This window comes from Vanacampus margaritifer, chromosome 3, assembly GCF_051991255.1.
Source record: "Vanacampus margaritifer isolate UIUO_Vmar chromosome 3, RoL_Vmar_1.0, whole genome shotgun sequence".
Lineage (NCBI taxonomy): Eukaryota > Metazoa > Chordata > Actinopteri > Syngnathiformes > Syngnathidae > Vanacampus > Vanacampus margaritifer.
In genome coordinates this window covers 14,371,153-14,390,121 of record NC_135434.1, presented here as the reverse complement: position 1 = coordinate 14,390,121, position 18,969 = coordinate 14,371,153, and the positions used below count along the sequence as shown (strand labels likewise).

The following is an 18,969-nucleotide window of genomic DNA, read 5'->3' as shown; positions in this document are numbered from 1 at the left end:
GCCTGTTTTCCATGTTTCCCTCCTGCAACACAGCTGAATCTAATGATCAGCTAATCAGCAAGCTTTGCAGAAGCCTGATGACGATCCTGATCATCAGGTGTGTTAGTGGAGAGAAACATGGAAAACAGGCTGGATCGGGGCTCTCGAGGACCGAACTTGAGCACCCCTGATCTAGACAATGCTGGTTTGTGTGAGGTGTGTGTGTGTGTGTTTAAATTAATCCACTACTTTGATAGAGTGTGCATTAGAAGTGTCTGCGTGTGTCTTGGAGGGATTCTTCACAACAGTGGCTGTGCGGAGACCTTGTTGGGAGGGGCGAATAATGTGCTTGGAAAAAAAGACGGGAGAGAAAAAACATTAGATTCTAAAATATACTTCCTACAATTATCCTTCCATACCTGTTTAATAGGTTGATGGCGTTCTACGACAATGGAGGACATGGGCGGAGCCATACCCATCACCTGGAGGTTGCTGCGTAAACTTTTACCAGTAATTTGTTGCGATGTGGTGCGAGCTGTTATAGTTTTTGCCGGTTTCTGTTGGCCAGCTGTGACTATACGCCCGGAGGTCTATGGAGACAATTAGTGAGGGCATTATTGCAATAGTGGACATTTCAAGTCTGTGCACTAAAACAAGCATTACTGACAAAATCGTTTTCTTTGATGAAACATTTCATTGCCAGGGTTCTTTGAAGCATGCAAAAGCATTCTTTTTTAGCCGACACGCTTTCAAACCAGGGCAGTAGAAAGACTAAAATCATCATTTGATCAAGGATATGTAAAGATTTGTTTGCTACTGTGAAACTCTTGTCTTCTGTCACCTGGTTGAAAAGGTCCACAGGTGACAGTTGCAAGAAAAGAATGTAGCACAGCACACCTGTTTGTGGAAAGTAGAGCTGCCCGCTTGTGGGAATGTACTGTAAGCTGCTGAAGGGGAGGGCATGACTTCGCTGGTGTACCACACGCCCATCTGAGGAAAAGGAATACAATATTTTTTATTTTATATTAACTCATTCACTGCCATTGACGGGTATAGACGTCAAAAATTCATTTGAACTATTTCTATTAATTTAACATATTTTCCCACCTTTGTTAACTAGAGTATGAAAACCTAGAAGAAGAAAAAAATTGTGTACATTTACAACAGATATAAAATTTGTTAACTAGTGAAGTCATGCGATTAATTATGATTAAAAAAAAATTATCCCCTGACGCCCCTAAATTTTAATAATCTTTTAATTTTTTTTATTAAAAATAAAATAAAAATAGTTAAAATTACACACACACAAAAAAAAAAATATATATATATATATATATATATATATATATATATATATATATATATATATTAAAAATTAGAGGAGTCAAGCGATTAAATTTTTTCTTAATTAATCGCATGACTTCACTAGTTCACGATTAATCACAAATTTTGTATCTGTTCTAAATGAACAATATTTTTTTCTAGGTTCTATACTCTTGAGAACAAAATGGATTTTTTTTTTTAAACTAATAGAAATAGTTCAAATGAATTTTTGACGTCTATAGCCGTCAATGGCAGTGAATGAGTTATGGTCACATACGATCACTATTATAGTAGTATTTTTCCATTTATTTGTACATTTATTTATTTATTATATTAATATTTGTATATTACAACAAATATTGTATTTCTGCCATACCCTGCTGTCACCTTCATGGTGGCTAGGAGATTCCGGGCGGTCAAAGTGAACCGGGCTACCAACAGCACATTGAGCCAATGGTGGAGAACCAGGCTCGTCCCAAGGTGGTGGGGAGTCTGCAGAGCGGAAAATATTTACTGAAAACCAAAATTCACATACGGTCAGCTTGATTAAATACATTTCTCCCAATGAGTGTAATTATTTTTATGACATTCAATTATGTCAAGCGTACAGTATTCATGCATTATTGCAAACTATTATTTTATATGGGAAAATTGTGAGAAAATATAAATACTAGGGGTGTCAAAATTAGTGCTTTAATTTAAAGTTCCTTTAATGCCACAATTTTTTTTTTACGCAATTAGAGTAATGAAAAGAAAAATGCACTGAGCTATCACCAATGTCTTACAAATGCAATTATGCCATCTAGTGGCAGATAATTACCTCAACACAAATCAATATCACACTCGTTTTTCACAGAACAGTACATCTTTTTAATTTTAACTCAATGTTATGAATTATTATGAAATTACTGTATCAATGACTAAAAGATGCAGCCATATTTCTATTAGTTTAAATTTGTTTCCACTTTTATGTTAACAGGAGTATGGAAAAAATATTGTACATTTAGAACAGATATAAACTTTGTGATTAATCGTGATTAATTATGATTAAAAAAAATGTAATCGCCCGACACCCCTAATAAATACTATAAAATAGGTATTTAAAATATTCCAAAAACACATTTGTCAACCTGCATTCACCCCAATAAATTACTTAGAATAAGCACCTCCTACTTTCTGAGGTTGAGGAAATTATTAATGCCCCAAGCCCCTATTGTATCTCAGGAAATAGAATTTACATATTTTAATTAACACATTCAAAGTTTCAAATTTGAAAATACATTTAAACATATTTTAAAGAGATACTTGCCTCATTTAGCCATTTCCAGCAGTCAAAAGTTAATACTTTGTCTAGAATTAATGTGATAGCGTCATTATTTTTCATGTACAATTCTTACCTTTAAAAACACATTTTGCCGCTTGCTGTCGACTGAAAATGACAAGGTAACGCCCAATCACGGCTCACCTGTTTTGTGTGTTTGGTCATGTGACGTTCACCAAGTGAGCCATGATTGGTCATTACCGGTTTCATCATGAGCATGCGTGATGTCATCTTCAGTCGACAGCAAGTGGCAACGTGTTTTGGAAGGTATTAATTGTACATGAAAAATTATGAAGTAATCACATTAATTCTAGATAAAATATTTTCTTCTTACTGCTGAAAATGGCTAAATGAGTCAAGTAGTATCCCTTTAATACATTCAAACGTATTTGCAAGTATATCTAAAGGTATTTAAGTACGTTCAAATATACTTGCAGTGCAAATACGTTTAAACATAATTGTAGGCTAAATGCTAAAAATTAGCTTAGCCTCTAAGTACGTTCAAATGTATTATACATAGAGGTTTTAAACGCAAATAAGTTCAAATTTAGTCAATTGCGATTAGCAACAATTTCAATAGAGTGGACATTACAGGTGCTGGTGCGCATTCTGGATGAAGCCCGGCCTCCAGTGGCACCTGGAGCCTGTTGAGAGGAGCGAAGATATTTGGAGGCGGTAGCCTGACCAAGAGTTTGCTTGGAGGAAAGAAAGAGAGTAAAATTTGATTTTACACACTGAGAACTGACTTTAAAGGAAAGAAAGAAAATGAACTAATGAAAATCAGGCATTGTTGGAGCACTGCGGTTATTTCAGTATTATTGTGGGTTTGTTTTTATTTAACAAAAGTGTACCAACAAGCATATGGCACACTGTATTTCACATTCTGAACTTACCTGCATCAAAGGATGATGGAAGTCGACACCAGTGGAGATCATAGGTGGAGCCACACTCATCTCTTGATTGCCGCGTGTATTCTTGCCAGCATGCTGGGTGGAGATGCGAGCGGCTGAACTTTTTGTAGGTTTTTGTTGGCCGGCTATCAGCACACCCCCACTAGCCTGTTGAAACAATTACCATTTCGATGGCGCGGTAGGCCTTTATTTGATGTTACCAGGTCGAAAATCTTTTTTTTTTCCAGAAAAGTGACTTGGAAACATTATGACATTATGTCACTCACCTGTTTATGGAAGACAGTGCCTGGGCCGTGTGGGAATAAGCTGACTGCGGTTGAAGAGTGCCCGGCTGCCGCGTGCCGAACCGCAGGGTGCCTGGCTTGAGGGTGCCCGCTTGTGTGTGCAGTTGAAGTGGTGGGGAATTCAGGGTGAGGCCTTGGCGAACCAAAACCCATCTGAGGAAAAGGAATGCAGGTAGAATAAGGTAGGGGTGGGATTTTGTGGCACATTTATCAATGCTAAACATAGTTGGTCATAGGTAAGCGTAAGAGAAACATTTAACATCATAATACAAGTAAAAGAGTTTAATTTCAATTTTAGGAACCCAATTCAAGAGCATTTAATGAATATAAAATGGAACCAAAAACATGGTTGTATTTACATATAGGTTGCTGTATCTTGGGACGGAGACAATAATATGTTTTATGTGACCTCACTAGCCTAAACATGACAATCTGATTAATATTAGATTTATTCAATATGAGTAATGCAGCAAAATCCAGCCATTTTTATCCATCTCATCCATTTTGCCACTTGCTGTCAACTGAAAATGACGTCATCACAGTTGCTCGGGGCTCAGGCTACGACCAATCACAGCTCACCTGTTCTCTGAAGCTGAGCTGTGATTGGTTGTTATCTGAGACCTGAGCAACTGTGACGTCGTTTTCAATCAATCAATATCAAAATGGCCGCCTTTTGATATAGATAAAAACTACTGGATTTAGCTGCTTAACTCGTATTCCAATAACGCAATATTAACCAAGAATATCATATTTAGGCTAATGGGGCTGCATAGAACATATTATTGTCAATATATATATTTTTTGGGGGGGTGACTTCCCCTTTAACTCATTCACTCCCAGCCATTTTCACTGAAGCAACCCCTTTTCCAAAAATTAGTCTCTTCTTTCATAATAAAAAAAGTGTATTTCTATCTGTGTCCGTTTTGTAGCAATTAGCATAAGAAGTTATGTTTAGCTAACATTATGAAGCTAAGTTTAATCATTATTCACAATGTGCTTAAAACAGTGGGGGAAAGAGCTTTTTGCAACATTGATCTATTATACTCTGCTGCCACCTGCTGGCTGTTTTTGTAATAAATACCATTGCCTCAAGCATTCTCCAGTTCAGAGGCTGCATGAAAGCTTTCTGTATGCTCTAGCATCAAAAAAACATAATAAAAAACGTATAAATGCGTCTTTTGGGAGCATGGTTATATATACAATAGAACATATTTATGCGTTTTTGGGAACAAATGGGTTAAACAATGCCAGTGTTTCTTTTAAAATCTCTGGTGCCTTACCCTGTCGCTGTCTAAACGGGGAGACCTTGGGCGGTCAAACGGGGCGGGGCCGCGGCCAGCAGCGTCAGAATCATCATCAGGGGATGAATTGGGGTCTAGTAAGCAAAGTAGTTATTTAATATAAAGTACTGCTTTTATATTAAGTACAATATTGCTATGCGGGAATTAGACAATACACTCGTTCATTGCAATGTGCAGCCAAAACTCAAAAGGTGTGTGTCATTCGTAGCATACCAAACTCATCAGGGCCTTGGGGTCCTTCGTCTGCAGTTGTAAACAAGTGGAGAGTCTCCATGTTGAGCGCACACACACCCCTCATCAGGGCTTTCTTCATACACACTTCCCGGCGCTCTCGCTCAAGTTGCAATCGCTCAATCTCGGCTTTGGCTTTCGCGAGATCCTCATTGTGTTCTGTATGTATCTAAAACAACACAATGTACCGAGTAAAAAAAAAAAAAAAAGTACTCAACAGAACTTTTCAAAAATAAACTTGGCCAAAGTACTGCTATAGCGGGACCATACCTACCGTCTGAATCTTTGCCTCGTAATTTTTCGACAGGTGGGTGCACACCTCCTCCGCTCTTCCACGGCACGCCTGCTCCATACTGACCTTCCATTCTTTCTGGCTGAGCGAGTGCCATGCCAACCACACCTTCTTCTTCAGTTGCAAATTGTAGTGCTGCCGTGCTACCTGGCTACCATAAGCCTGAAAAGGAAATCGCAACAACGCAAACAAATTACTCAAAACAGCAGTGCCTTTTCTAACAAAGTGCATTAAGTCACTGTAATAAATACTACAAACATTATTTGGATTGATTTTTATTTACTCTCTATTCAAATGGACCTCATAATTATACTATTCAGGAACGTACAGTGCTTTACAAATTTATTAGACCGTGTCCTAAAACCGAGAATAGACCATCCATCATCATGAAGTGCTTTAATATGGACCGTTTCAATTTCAGTGACCTCAAAGTTTTACCAAGGTTTCAACAGGGATGTATTGCAAACTGAATCCGACTTTTAATACCCACGTTTGAGCCGGCTCACTGGGCTTCTGTGAGGAGTCCGAAATGAATCAAGCATATATAGCATTGTACCTTTTGACCGAGAGAGAGATATTGTTAAAGATAAGTCAAGAGATACCATAACAACATAAAGTATACACTGTAGCAGACATGTATACAGTAAAATAATAATGGGCATTCAATGATCCCAAATACGATTTAATACGTTTTTTGGTAAGTGGTGTGAGAAACGATTAAATTAGGTTAGACTCAGTGGGATTCCTGATTTGATCCGACATGTTACAGTTCAGTTCGAGAGGATACGACGCAATGACTTTGTGTTGTCATTTTTCATATATTTGAATGAACTTGTCAGTACTGTAAATTTCCTTCGAAGATACATCTCTCAAATAAAAAACTATTCAATACGGAACCGTCCGATTCAGTTTGATTCCACTGAGTCACTTTTTTTTTAAATTAAATTTTGTTCTAGTTCAAACCAGTTTTTGTTAAACCCTTAAGCATTAATATTGACATGGTCTTTTTCTAAAGATAAAAGACAGTAGGGTATTGTGTTTAAATGTGTCAATTGCTCCAAATTGTCCAAGAAAAGGACAAATAATTTTCAAAATGTAAGAAAATGTTGAATATTTTCCATGAATATTTCAAGACAACTTTCTTGTGTTATTACCGGTCATAAGATACACATTTCACCATTTTGGCCATGACTGTACATGATAACATCATGAAAGTGTAGTTGTCCTATATTAATTACTTTCATCAACTAATTAAAAAAAAACATTAATATAATGGATTGAAAAAGAAGAAACCCATTTTTAGCCTATGTTTTGGTTTGGAATTTTCCAAATAAAACCTAATTTGTACACACAAAAAATATGTCTGGTATGTTGGTGAATGCTGGGACAAAAAAATATATATAAATAAAAAATCATGGTGGCACAGAATAAATCACTATACCTCCTCTTTGGCCTCAAAGTACTGAAGTCTCCATTGGGTGAAGGCTTTCATCTTTTCAAGCTTCTGTTTTTGTCTGTTCAACACCACACTCAGATTTCTAATCATCTGAAGGAGAGGGACAGTATTGAACAAATCAGTCCACGGGTGCAGCTCTGCATAAACAGAGCATTACGGTAGATCTTAAATTATACACAACGCTCAATGTGGTCACCTCATCCTTTCTCTTGTTGGAAATCTCAAAGGTGTGTAGCAGTTCCTTCAGGCTGGCCATCTCCGCCTTCAAGGCCTCTTTCTCGCCTGCAGCAATCTCCCTCACCTTCTGCAACTCTTGCCTGTGTTGCTCTACGAAGGCAACTCTCCACTTCCTCAGCTCCCTCAGCACATTGATCTGATTGACAGAGAGAGAGGTGCACGTGAGCATGTCAAGAGGGGCACGGATCTGAGTATTGTTAAATGATGATATAATTTGTCATCATTTGCGTGTTCCAAAAAATTGGAGATGAGACTTCTTTGTAACAAAAGCTCCTTCGAAGGATGATTTATTACGGAGATCTCCGGTCACACCAATTGAATATCACGTAAAGAGTGTGTCAATCCAAGAGTGCGTGTGTGCCCCCTCTTTTGCGGAATACAGCTTTTAAATAATCCAAATCAGTAAGAGGACACCTATTCCTCCTCCCATCATGAATAAGTAAAACAGATTGGTTCTCACACAATATATGTTACATAATATTATTTTCGTACACAGTCCGCAGCTGTGTTCATCTTTTTAGACAAAATATACTCTCAGGGTACTTTTTGTACTTTTCCCCAAAACACTCTCTCACAAACAAATTGAACTGGGTTTAGAGTGGCCGTGAGTGATGGTGCTCTCAGGGTATGTGTGTGGCAAAATCTGTTCTCACGAACAGAATGTGTGTGCGCAAAACACTGAGAAGGAATTCTTAGACAAAAACAAGGTTAAGGTCAAATTATACTGAGTTCAACACTATTTCACCTACTTTACACATCTATAAAACATTTCAACATGGTTAATATATGAAATAAAGAATTAAAAATGTTAATAATGTATAACAGTATTCACAGGTCGAACCCAGGGAATATACAGTGCAGCGGAACCTCCAAAGTTAAAAGTTACCAATGTTGTATGATTTAGAGTAAGATTGTCTGCATTGCATAATCAAATTGTTCTGGGTTTGAAACTTGGCTCATTGTGAATTTTGCTCGTTCTCCCCATAATGGAAGCGGGTTTCTCCAGGTGTTCTGGGTTCCTCCCATATTCCCAAAAAATGCATGTTTAATTAATTGAACTCTTGAAACTACCCATGGATGTGAATGTGAGAGTCGTTTTTATTTTATTTTTTTCAACTATACAGCGCTTCACCCATCTTGCCATGACATTTAATATGTGACAACAGTGCCTGTAAACTTTTTTTTTTTTTTTTTAATTATGAGCTTTATGATGGCAATTGTTTAAACCTGGAACAAATTTACATAACTTAGCACGGGGAAAAAATAGCTTTGAAAAATGACAACTTTTGTTTGACTTTGAAGGCGCCACCGTAGAATAATAATTGCTTATACCGATCACTTGTGAAATTACCTCACATACTGCACTACTCATTATTGTAATGCCATTCCTGGGCCGATTTTGTAATTAAGAAAAACAAGTAAAAGGGAGTACACCATGTCACAAACCTGACCTTTAAATTTTGGGTCCATGTGTCTAGAATGTTCTCCATCTTATTAATTTTATCCTCTGAGATGAAAAGCTCCACTTCAGTGTACTCTGTGAATTCTTGGGTGTTTGGCTGTGCACTTTCAGATGCATCCTGCAATCCATCTGCGCTTCCCAAACCTCTGTTAGAAGTGTGCCGAGTCTTCTCTAGCAACCGAAGCAAACACAAAGAGAGCAGAGTCAAATTGAGATGCTCCTTCACAATAGTAAATTGATAATGCAATTTATGGACGGACTAGACTTAATGACCCAATGAGTGAAATACAATAAATTGATAATGCAATTTATGGACGTACTAGACTTAATGACCCAATGAGTGAAATGCAATACCTGCTACTTGTGAATTTCTCTGTGAACTTTGACCCTCTGTAGACAAATTTGTGGCACCTCTCCCCACTGAGCGAGCAACAGAGGCGGTCTCAAGTCTCGGCGAAGCCACTGTACTTTGGAGGAGCTCCTCATATTCATCCTGTTAGACCACAGAACAAAGGAGACTAGGTTGATTTCTATTTAAATATTAGATTATTATTTTCTTCCATGCTTAATGTACAATATAAACTGACCTTAAATAAACATTTTATAGAGCAGTTTATTTACCTGTAGCTCAGTGGAGACAGAGTTGCTGTGATATGTTGAGTCTGTAGGCAACACTGGAACACTGGCCTCTTCATCTGAAGACATCTAAACGGGAATATGAGCAGCTGGAAGAAGAAAGTTAACTGAGTTATACTGTTGAGCCTATGTCACAAATAACATTTCAGCTTTATATAGTATACTTAAAATGTAATCTTAGATTTGAAGTCTAATAAAACAATCGGGAGTCGGGACCATACTGTGCATCACGGTGTTAATGTAAATTATTAACATAGCAGCAAGAGGAAACCATCAACGAGTTATGATGAAAATGAATTAAACTAATGTGATAAAGTACCGACAAAATAAGATGACTGAAGGTACAGATACATTGAAATAAACGCTCATTAGTTTTTGTTGCAAATGTCACAAATCTGTGATTGTTGTTTCTCAGACTCGCTGTGAAGTTTTAAAAACGTAACGTACCTGAACGGACAAAAGTAATTGTGCTTTAAATGTGGCGAATTGCTATTTATAATGTAAAAGATTACATTTACCTCCCTGTTAACCCGTCGGTTGGTACAAGCTTGATAAGTCGTTTGAATCGAACAACCCCTCAACAACAGATTATGTGATTGGGTACTCTTCGAGTAGGCTAAATACCAGCGACTCTGATTGGTTATGGTGTTTCCTGGTAACGAAAACCGGAACAACGCTGGCGTAGCTCAAATCTGAATCCTGGTAAAGCCTCCTATGTGTTCCTGGCGCTAGAAAGTAGCACAGTTAGTACTAGCAGGTTGTCCCCGCAACCATTAAATGCACTTGACTTGTACCTTAAATGCACTTGACTTGTACCTACAAAGGACTTTAACTCGAATATTGTGTTCCATTACATCACATCAAGGCATTGATTGCTAAACTTTCTACTGTTTTAACAAATATCGTTCCCGGCGTCGGGAAATTTTAATAGGACCTGAAATTGGGAAGAGAGGCGAAAACGTAAATAACATTTAAATATTTTCCAAAGATTATTTTCCATATGAGACACGATTTGCAGGCACCCAATGCATTGTGGGCTGGAAAGAAAACAAGGACAACATCAAACAAGGAAAGAAACCAAAGTGATGCAGAAAAGGATGGGAAAGCTAGTTCCAATAACTTCAGTTGAATATTAATATTAATAAAACATAAAAATATTTTGTGAATTAATTCTGCTCTCTCCTTGTTCTGTTGCCATTGATATTACCCTGACACATTGTGGAATGTAATAATACATTAGTAAATAAAATAAACGTTGTTGTTTTACAAACCCCAAAAATTATTCAGAAAACGCTGACAAACATCCAGCAGCACTGATGAAAAATTATTGTGCTCTCCAGCATTAAAATTGTCCAACACTGGCCTAAAAGCAATCAATCAATCACTCACTCAATCAATCAATCACTCAATCAATCAATCAACTAACCAATCAATCAATCAATCAATCAATCAATCAATCAATCAATCAATCAAACAAACTGAAACACCTGTTTTCTGAAGCTCAGTCGTGATTGGTTGTTGCCTCAGCCCTGAGCAACTGTATTATACTGTAATGTCATTTTCAGTCGACAAAAAGTGGCAAAATGGCCGCCCCCTGTGATAGATAAAAACAGGTAGATTTAGCAAGCTGATTTTACTCATCCTCCACAAACACAATATTAATCAGAATACCGTGTTTAGGCTAGTGGGCCTGCATAGAAATAATATTGGAAATAAATGTTTGGTTTGAACTCCCTATGGAGATAAGGCCGTCCTACAATGTTTACCTTTAGAAACGCTCTCTCTCTCTCTCTTCTGTCAGAAAATGAAATGTTCACATTCTTCTCTCTCAGTTTGTTCAATCTGTTCCAGGACAATAATCACAGGCACATTTTGCTCCCACCCCCAACCGGTACTTTAGCTCACATACATAACTACTAGGTTAATGCAATGGTTTATAGAACAGAAAGTGAGAAATTGTTCTATTTATTGTTTAAAATGTAGTTGTTTTATGCATTTGTACTATTTTGGTTCTCTCATTTAGCTATGAAAAGAGTTCACACGCTCCTGAGTTTAACCTCTGCTGCATGGTAACTTTAGAATAAATGAATTTAAATGAACACTCACGTCCATCTCATCTGATCATCACCAACAGGAAATATAAATACTATTTTCTTTTCTTGTTGATACACCAGTGTTTTTCCACATGACTACTAAGAAGCGTAATAATTTGTCACATAGTTATTTTATCAGTATCTTTGTAGTGTTGACATTTTTACCTTGCAGTCCAACAGTTCTATTTAAAACTTTTTTTCCTGATGATCAGGACAAGGGTGCATTTTTCCCCCCACTACCACATGAGTCAATATGGTACCAATATAACCATCCAACCCCCAGAATCACATTGGCACCTCCTGTGCTTCTTCATCCTCCATTAACCAGGAAGTAGCCTGCTAGCTAACAAACAGATGGATAAACAAACCCAAATACAAAGCACTAGGAATTGCTTCCACTTCAATTCATACTGTAGGTTTGTGCTGTCCTTCAGTGTTTCCCAACCGTGAGGTACATAAGAGCATTGCAGTGGGTACGTGGAAACGTTTAATTTTATTTCCAAGATGATAAGTAAACACAGTCATTCATTTTAGAAGCCGGTCAATTCAACGGTATTTGTGCGCTACAACCTGTTTCCCCGGGGAGAAAGTGTTTCGTTCCTGATAATTAATGTTTAAATGCCTGTTTAAAGTAGAGTTATTCAAATGAGCTTCGTTTTTTTTGTGTGGTGCATGTTATAAGAGGTATGTTTATTATTTATTTTAGTTTCATATTTGTAATTTAAATTAAAACATTTATTTTCAAGGCTACATATTTATGTTTATGTTTAATTTGAATTAAAAAGAACATTTCAAATGTAATGCGAATGTACATTGTAAATGATTAGGCACCTTTATTTACTTCACATTTGATTGGGGAAATAATATTCTTTCTTTTTCTGTCACCATGAAAGAAAGAAAAAAGTACAATATGGCCTGATTGGCTAGTATCTTCCTTTGTGTGCTACAAGTTAAGTGTTGCTATTGAGTTAGTTTTCTTAAAACTATTGCTTGTCACAGTCAGGTTGTACAAACAAACAAATAAAAGAACCCACAATTTTTTTCAACTTGTTTAAAAAATGTAAAAAAAATTCTCATGTGTTGCTATATTTAGCAGTAGTTTTATCTAGCTAATGTAAATTGGCCGTGTCCTTCATAAATGCATGTTGTATCAGTCTGTATTGTAAAACTACAACCTTGGGCCAATTTCATTACATTAGGAAGGAAGAAAACATTGAGTATGACTAAGGCTGCCTTTTAATTTTTTGCATGTGTCCAGAATATTTTCCATCTTGCCTTAATTATCCCATGTGCGATAAAAAGTTATACTTCAGTGAACTCATAAAAGTCTTTTTGAAAGTACCTTTTTCACGATAAATGAGTACACTCCCTTTGAAAAGTATGCTTTTTTACTTTTGATCAAATAGTATAGAAAATATTGATTGTGGAAACTCAAGTTTTTCTAACTGAGCTGTTGGGGTGTATTTCTTTTTGTGGACAATATGTCTGGCCCTCTCTGGCAAGAAAAGCAAACAAACGACAGAAAATATGCAAACTATGATGTGATCCCAAATCCTACTAGGATGTTCCATTATTGTTCAAGAAGAAAAATAACATACTCAGAATGCTGAATCAGACTAGTGAGGTTCTTCATCCGAGAATAAGTTTATGTCAATATCTTAATTAAATCCTGCGGGGGGTAGACGGTGGCGAGAGAAAGGCTGTACTCTAAAAAGCAATACGGGAAACGAGCCAGGGAGATCATTACCAATCAGCCCGTGTGGTTTTTACATCCCCCGTGCACTGCTCCATGACAGTTAAAGCACTAAAGCTCAAATGAGAGCTGCAGATGGAGCGGGGGGGCCTGGGGGTTCTGGTTTACTATACGGGTATCAGTGGGAAAACAGTAGGGGGGTACAAACTGACAAAATGATGTCATATGCATTAGGAAGAGACGGCTTTTTCATGTTGCTAAAGCTAAATCCCTTTTGACAGCGGATCCAGTGAGGAGGTCAGAGTTCGGAAGGGCACATGTCATGTTTCTGACAGGAAGGCTTGGTGAAATGGGCAGCGTATTAGAGAAACCCTACAATACCTGCTGGCGGCTGTAAATTAGCTTTACCATCTCTATGTGAGTTGCGACCTGCAGACAGCGATATGAAGTGCCCAGCCTCTGCAAGGGAACAAGATTGTCTCACACAATATATATATATATATATATATATATATATATATATATATAATGGAGACCCTCCACAATGCGGTGTGAGACAATCTTGTTCACATGAATTGTTCTCACCCGGTCCTGTAGAAAAATCCTGGTAACTACCTTTTTTTATGACGGAATGGTGGAAGACATTAGCGCTTCATTAATGTATATATTGTATGTAAGTAGTGATTTTCAAGGTGCTGTATTTGTTTTCAGTTTTTTCTTGAATTGAACAAATGACTAATAAATGGATGAAGTGTACATATATATATATATATATATATATATATATATATATATATATATATATATATATATTAGAGCTGTCAAACAATTAAATTTTTTAATCACATCTTAGAATTTTGATTAATCGCCTAATAAAAAAGCCTTTTTTTAATCAACATTTTTTTCCCACCAAATTTGAAGAGCATGTGTTATGTGTTAATTATTTCGACGTTTATTGTTATGAAGACGTCTTCATAATTTTTTTTGCTCATCCTCCTCTTTTTCTAATAAATTAATTACTTGCATAATTTAAGATGGGAAAAAAAATGACCCCAATATTTTGACATGAACAAATATTCTAAATGCGATACGCAAACATTTATTAAATGCTTTACTTTAATGCATGTAATTATGTTTATTGCTCAAACACAACCTGTGCTACCTTTTACGTAGCCATCCGCTGTCACGCTAAAGGGTAATACAGTATATGGTCAAAATTAATAGTGCGATTAATCAGCGTTGATTCATGATTAATGCAATATTTTTGGGGGATTAATTAATCAGTTAACGCTTTAAATTTGACAGCACTAATATATATATATATATATATATATATATATACATATAGAGAGAGAGAGAGTCTCTTTGTTCTTTTTATTTAGGTGGGATAGTTGTTCCACTCCTACACATTGTATTTCTGCATTTCTTGCCTGGCTATGAATTTGTGACTGAATTGTGAGGGCCTGAAGATAATCCCTTGCGCGAGTGCAGGTTTCCTGTTGAGTGATAGCACAGGAAACCTCCACTCTCACATTTTAATTCTCCATATTTGTCACAGTTCCTCCTTTTTTTATTCATTTTTTTTCAACCCAGGCTATTGACGTTGACATCAAAAGTCTTTCTTATATTCTCTGCAGGTGTTAAACGTGTTTATCGCGTCACACTATGTTGTTTTAAATTATTGCTTGTGTCGACATGCAAAAAAGGAAACTCATGCTTGAATGGAAACTAGCTTAAAGAAATGTTATTTCAGATGCCTATATTATTATGCCCTCTTTCCATAAAATGTAGCTTTATAGCATTGTTGATATGTTGCCGTCTCCTTCCTTCCTATAGGACCCTTTTAAAGCCTTTCACTTTTTCTCAGAAAAAGAAATACACCAAGGCTTGTCTGCTGAAATGCAATTCAGTTCACATTCTTCTCTCTTAGCCTGTTCAATCTGTTCCGGGACAGTAATCACAGCCCATTTTGCTTTCTTCCCTCCGGTATTTTAATTCAGGTACGTTCCACTATTCAGAATCATGTAACGGCAGACACAAAAGAAAACGAGATTAAAGATATTGCTCATACTAGCTGATTTTTCTACTTTTGGATTCAAGTTTGTGAAAACGCATTTAAAATGACAAAACACACAAATTTACAACTTATCCAATATAAAATTATTCACAGAACATACATTACTCAATATATGATGAAGAAAATGGGACTCTCAGACTCCGACATTTGTCTCCAATGTTTACAAAACACTACAGACACTTATGTTCATGCTTTATGGTTATGTACTCCGGTTATGTATTTCTGGACTAAAGTCTTAGAAAAACTTTCCGCTATTTTGGACTGTAGGATACCTTTATCTCCAAACTTGTGTTTGCTAGGTGACCTAACAACAACCGACTTACCACATAAACAATTTCAATCTACACTTGTAGCCCTTACTATCGCAAAAAAAACAATTCTTGTTAACTGGAAAAATAAACAAACTCTGAATATCGACCAATGGCCTAACCTCCTCATAAATCACATTTTAATGGAAAAAATATCTGCCTCAAATAAAAAACAAATATCAAAATTTATAGAAACATGGTCTACGTATATAGAATTTTTTAACCAAATTCTGGTTACTTAATTCTGCCTGTTAGCGAGAGCCACCACATCGTGATAACTTACATTGATGTTTCTGCATTTGGCAATTTATTATTATATTATATTATTAGTATGGGATTTTTTTTAATAGGTTTTAGGTGAACTGATGAATACACACACACTCGCACGCACGCACACACACACGCACATACACATACTCACCCACATACAAAAAAAAAAAAATAAATAAAATAAAATAAAATAAAAAAAAATATATATATATATATATATATATATGTATATAAAAAAATATTTTTTTTAATAAAAAATAAAAAAAGGAGAGCAATGATGACATGTCAAATCGAATGAACAATACTGAGCTCTCCATTAAAAAAAAAAAAAAAAAGCAGATTTTTCTACTGCTGCTAGATAGGCTACTATACATTTTTTTGATGAGGTGTACATTTCGGATGCCACTCCTGTCTTCAGAAATGATGTTTTCAGAACACATTTCAATTTACTGCTTGTATTGATCAGCCGTTTTCATCCTTTTCATTACAGAGTATGTTTTTCCACAAAAGCTGTGAAGCGGAAACTGCAAAAAAGGATGAAGGGACTGAAGCGGTCGGTGAGTCTCAGCTTCTCCATGAGACAAAATCAATTAGCATCAGTGTCCACAACCATTTGCTCTAAAGTGGATGAAGTCTTTCCAGTCAACTTCCACCTCATTCAGGAAAGCTAGCCCAGCAGGTGCCACCTCTATTTCAGATACGCTCTGCTCCACCTATATTTACATGCGCTCCCCTTCAAAAGTATTGGAAGAGATAGGCCGATTCATGACCCTCTGTTTGGGTTGAACCTGAACCTTTTTTTGCTCACCAGTGTCCATGGCCAGCTCTTTCCCAAGAGTTACTAACCACTCTGCATTTTTACTTGCCACCATTTTGTGGACAGTAGCAGTTATGTGCAACCAACTCCACATTCACTAACAGGTCGAAGGACTTCCTTCCGGTTCAGGTGACTAGCGTGGACCCCTGCGGCATGAGACCGGGTATTCAGGGGCTAAAAATGTCCAGAACATTTCCTGAAGAAAAGGTCTAGATGATGATATAATGTCGATTTATTCATATAGCCTGGTCATTGTATCTACATATGCTAAGTTAATAATCAATACCTCAGTCAAATTGAATTCATTAATTCAAAAACATTTTGCATTTATTATTATCAATTAACGCAGAACTAAAGAACCTGCTGATACTTTATGTACAGTTGTGCTCTTACATAGCAATTTGTGAAGTAATATTTTTTAAATATAACCGATGGCTGAACGACACAGTTGACCCCCTTTTTCATATTCATTAGTTTTAAGTCTACTTTTTTAATTTTAATTTTAAAGGTAGTGTGTAGGATTTAGTGCCATCTAGTGGTGAACTAATAGGATGTAATGATTTTGAAATACATGCACTACAGTGAGTGCCTCAGAAACACCACACACACATCGCAAGGTTACCACCAATTGTTTTTTGGCATGAGCGACCATCCCGGCGAGCGGGAGCTAGTGCAGGGGTGGGCACACTGCTCGAGGGCCAGGGTCCTGCAGGTTTTAGATGTTTCCTTTCTTCAACACAGCTGATATAGCCTATGATCAGCTCATCAGCAAACTCTGCATAAGACTGATAACGATCCTGTTGATTGGAATCAGCTGTGTTGGAGCAGGGAAACATCCAATACCTGCAGGAGTTTGCCCACCACTAACGTAGCGGGAGCAGGAACTCGCTGGAGCGGCTGACAAGAGCGGCTAACAAGAACTAGCTGGGGCGGCTAGCGGGAGAAGCTAGCAAGAGAGCGAGGACCTATGATTATATATATTTTTTTAAACTTACGTTGATGTAATAAAATATCTTTTTGGGCATATTTTTTAAATTAATAGTGTTTTTTTAATGAATGAATTATTAGTTCACCACTAGATGGCACTACTTGATATGATATGCGACATTAACTTCAACAGTTCTATCTTGTCTTAACATGAAATCTACACTAAATATTGTAATTTCATAAATGAAAAGACACTTCATCATCTCTTTAAGTGTATACTTACTTGACAAAAAAAAATAGGAGACGTATAGTAAAAGGAGGGAAATTGCTTGCATGCGTTTTAGATTGGATGGTGTGTGTGTGTACACGTGTGTGCATGTGTGTGTGAGGGTCATTCTACTGTCCTGTACATTAAGCTAAGTGCTCCTCCACTCTCCAGCAGTACTAAATGGAGTTTTATGGCTTGGGGGGATGCGGAGGGGGTCCCTATCCCAGGTCACTGCATCTGTGAATCATCATATTCAGAGGACAGAAAAAAAAGGATCCTTTTTGTGTTTTACTGTGTGCATCTTTTTGTTTATTCCATGTGATGTTTGTAATCCTCTCCGGCATGTCTAATAATATGCAAGCCAGAGCCGAGTAGAGTATCCAAATCTATACCTACTTTGACTTATTCCCTACCACATGTTTCTTAACTATTGATTTTGAGTTACTGCAAGGAAATGAATAGGTGGCGCGATCCATCAAAAAGCGAGTCATTTCTGCAGTGAAGCAAGTGTCACTGCTCGAGTGATGTCAACGCTGCAAGGCTGAACCGCTTTGCTTGCCTCAGTCAGGCTCTCATTCCATTCCTTCTTTGACTTTACAAATATGAATATCCAGCCATTTTATATTGATCTTGTAATCCTCATTAGCGCCGCAGGCATGATGGAGCCTATTCAAGCGGACTTTGAGTTAAGGTAACCTTAGGAGGGTTGCCAGTCCATGGCATGGGCACATATTGACAAACAATCATTCACGTTCACATCTAAAGACAATTTAGTCTTAAATTAACCTAGCATTGTCAGTTATGGTACTTTGAGGGTATTATTGGTGTGTGCAGTAGGGATAGACCGATTATCGGCGTCGATATTCAGCATTTTGACAAATATCGGCATCGGCCATTTTGAAGAATTATACGGCCGATAGTAGATCCATTTAAAAAAGTGTTCAGGGGGAGAAAAAAAATCAGGGAACAATTTTTTAATTTTTTAATTTTTTTTATTTATAGATGCTTCTGACCCTGGGATCTCTCTGCATGTTGTGTTTTTGTTTGAAATTAAAACTAAGATACCAGTAAGTAAAATGTTAA

At 36.9% G+C, this 18,969-nt stretch overlaps 1 protein-coding gene across 5 annotated transcripts; it reads right to left on the bottom strand.

Annotated features, from left to right (window-relative positions):
* Window positions 1-115: 115 nt before the first annotated feature.
* poc5 (POC5 centriolar protein homolog (Chlamydomonas)) lies at window positions 116-10,118 on the bottom strand. 5 transcript variants are annotated; one of them, XM_077561630.1, is made up of 16 exons: window positions 9,952-10,118; window positions 9,419-9,522; window positions 9,152-9,290; window positions 8,787-8,968; window positions 7,295-7,471; window positions 7,084-7,188; window positions 5,625-5,804; window positions 5,333-5,519; window positions 5,099-5,193; window positions 3,801-3,971; window positions 3,517-3,681; window positions 3,216-3,318; window positions 1,679-1,794; window positions 877-969; window positions 399-569; window positions 116-327 (listed from the first exon to the last, which is right to left on the bottom strand). In XM_077561630.1, exons 2-16 carry the CDS (start codon window positions 9,500-9,502, stop codon window positions 217-219), a joined length of 2,079 nt encoding a protein of 692 aa, XP_077417756.1. In that variant the 5' UTR covers window positions 9,503-9,522; window positions 9,952-10,118; the 3' UTR covers window positions 116-216. The 5 variants fall into 5 exon arrangements, 4 of the variants coding, with proteins under 4 accessions (XP_077417756.1, XP_077417757.1, XP_077417758.1 ...); XM_077561631.1 differs by lacking the exon at window positions 9,952-10,118 and adding an exon at window positions 9,881-9,933; XR_013293469.1 differs by having other exon boundaries at window positions 181-327; window positions 1,690-1,794.
* Window positions 10,119-18,969: the final 8,851 nt, after the last annotated feature.

What these genes read in the sequence shown, in the direction of transcription:
- poc5 (XM_077561630.1), bottom strand. Translation starts at nt 9,502, where the DNA reads ATGTCTTCAGATGAAGAGGCCAGTGTTCCAGTGTTGCCTACAGACTCA. An exon ending in ACGAGGCAAAGATTCAGACG is followed by an intron (nt 5,520 to 5,624) that starts GTAGGTATGGTC and finishes GTGTTGTTTTAG; the next exon opens with ATACATACAGAACACAATGA. An exon ending in GCTCTACTTTCCACAAACAG is followed by an intron (nt 570 to 876) that starts GTGTGCTGTGCT and finishes TTGTCTCCATAG; the next exon opens with ACCTCCGGGCGTATAGTCAC.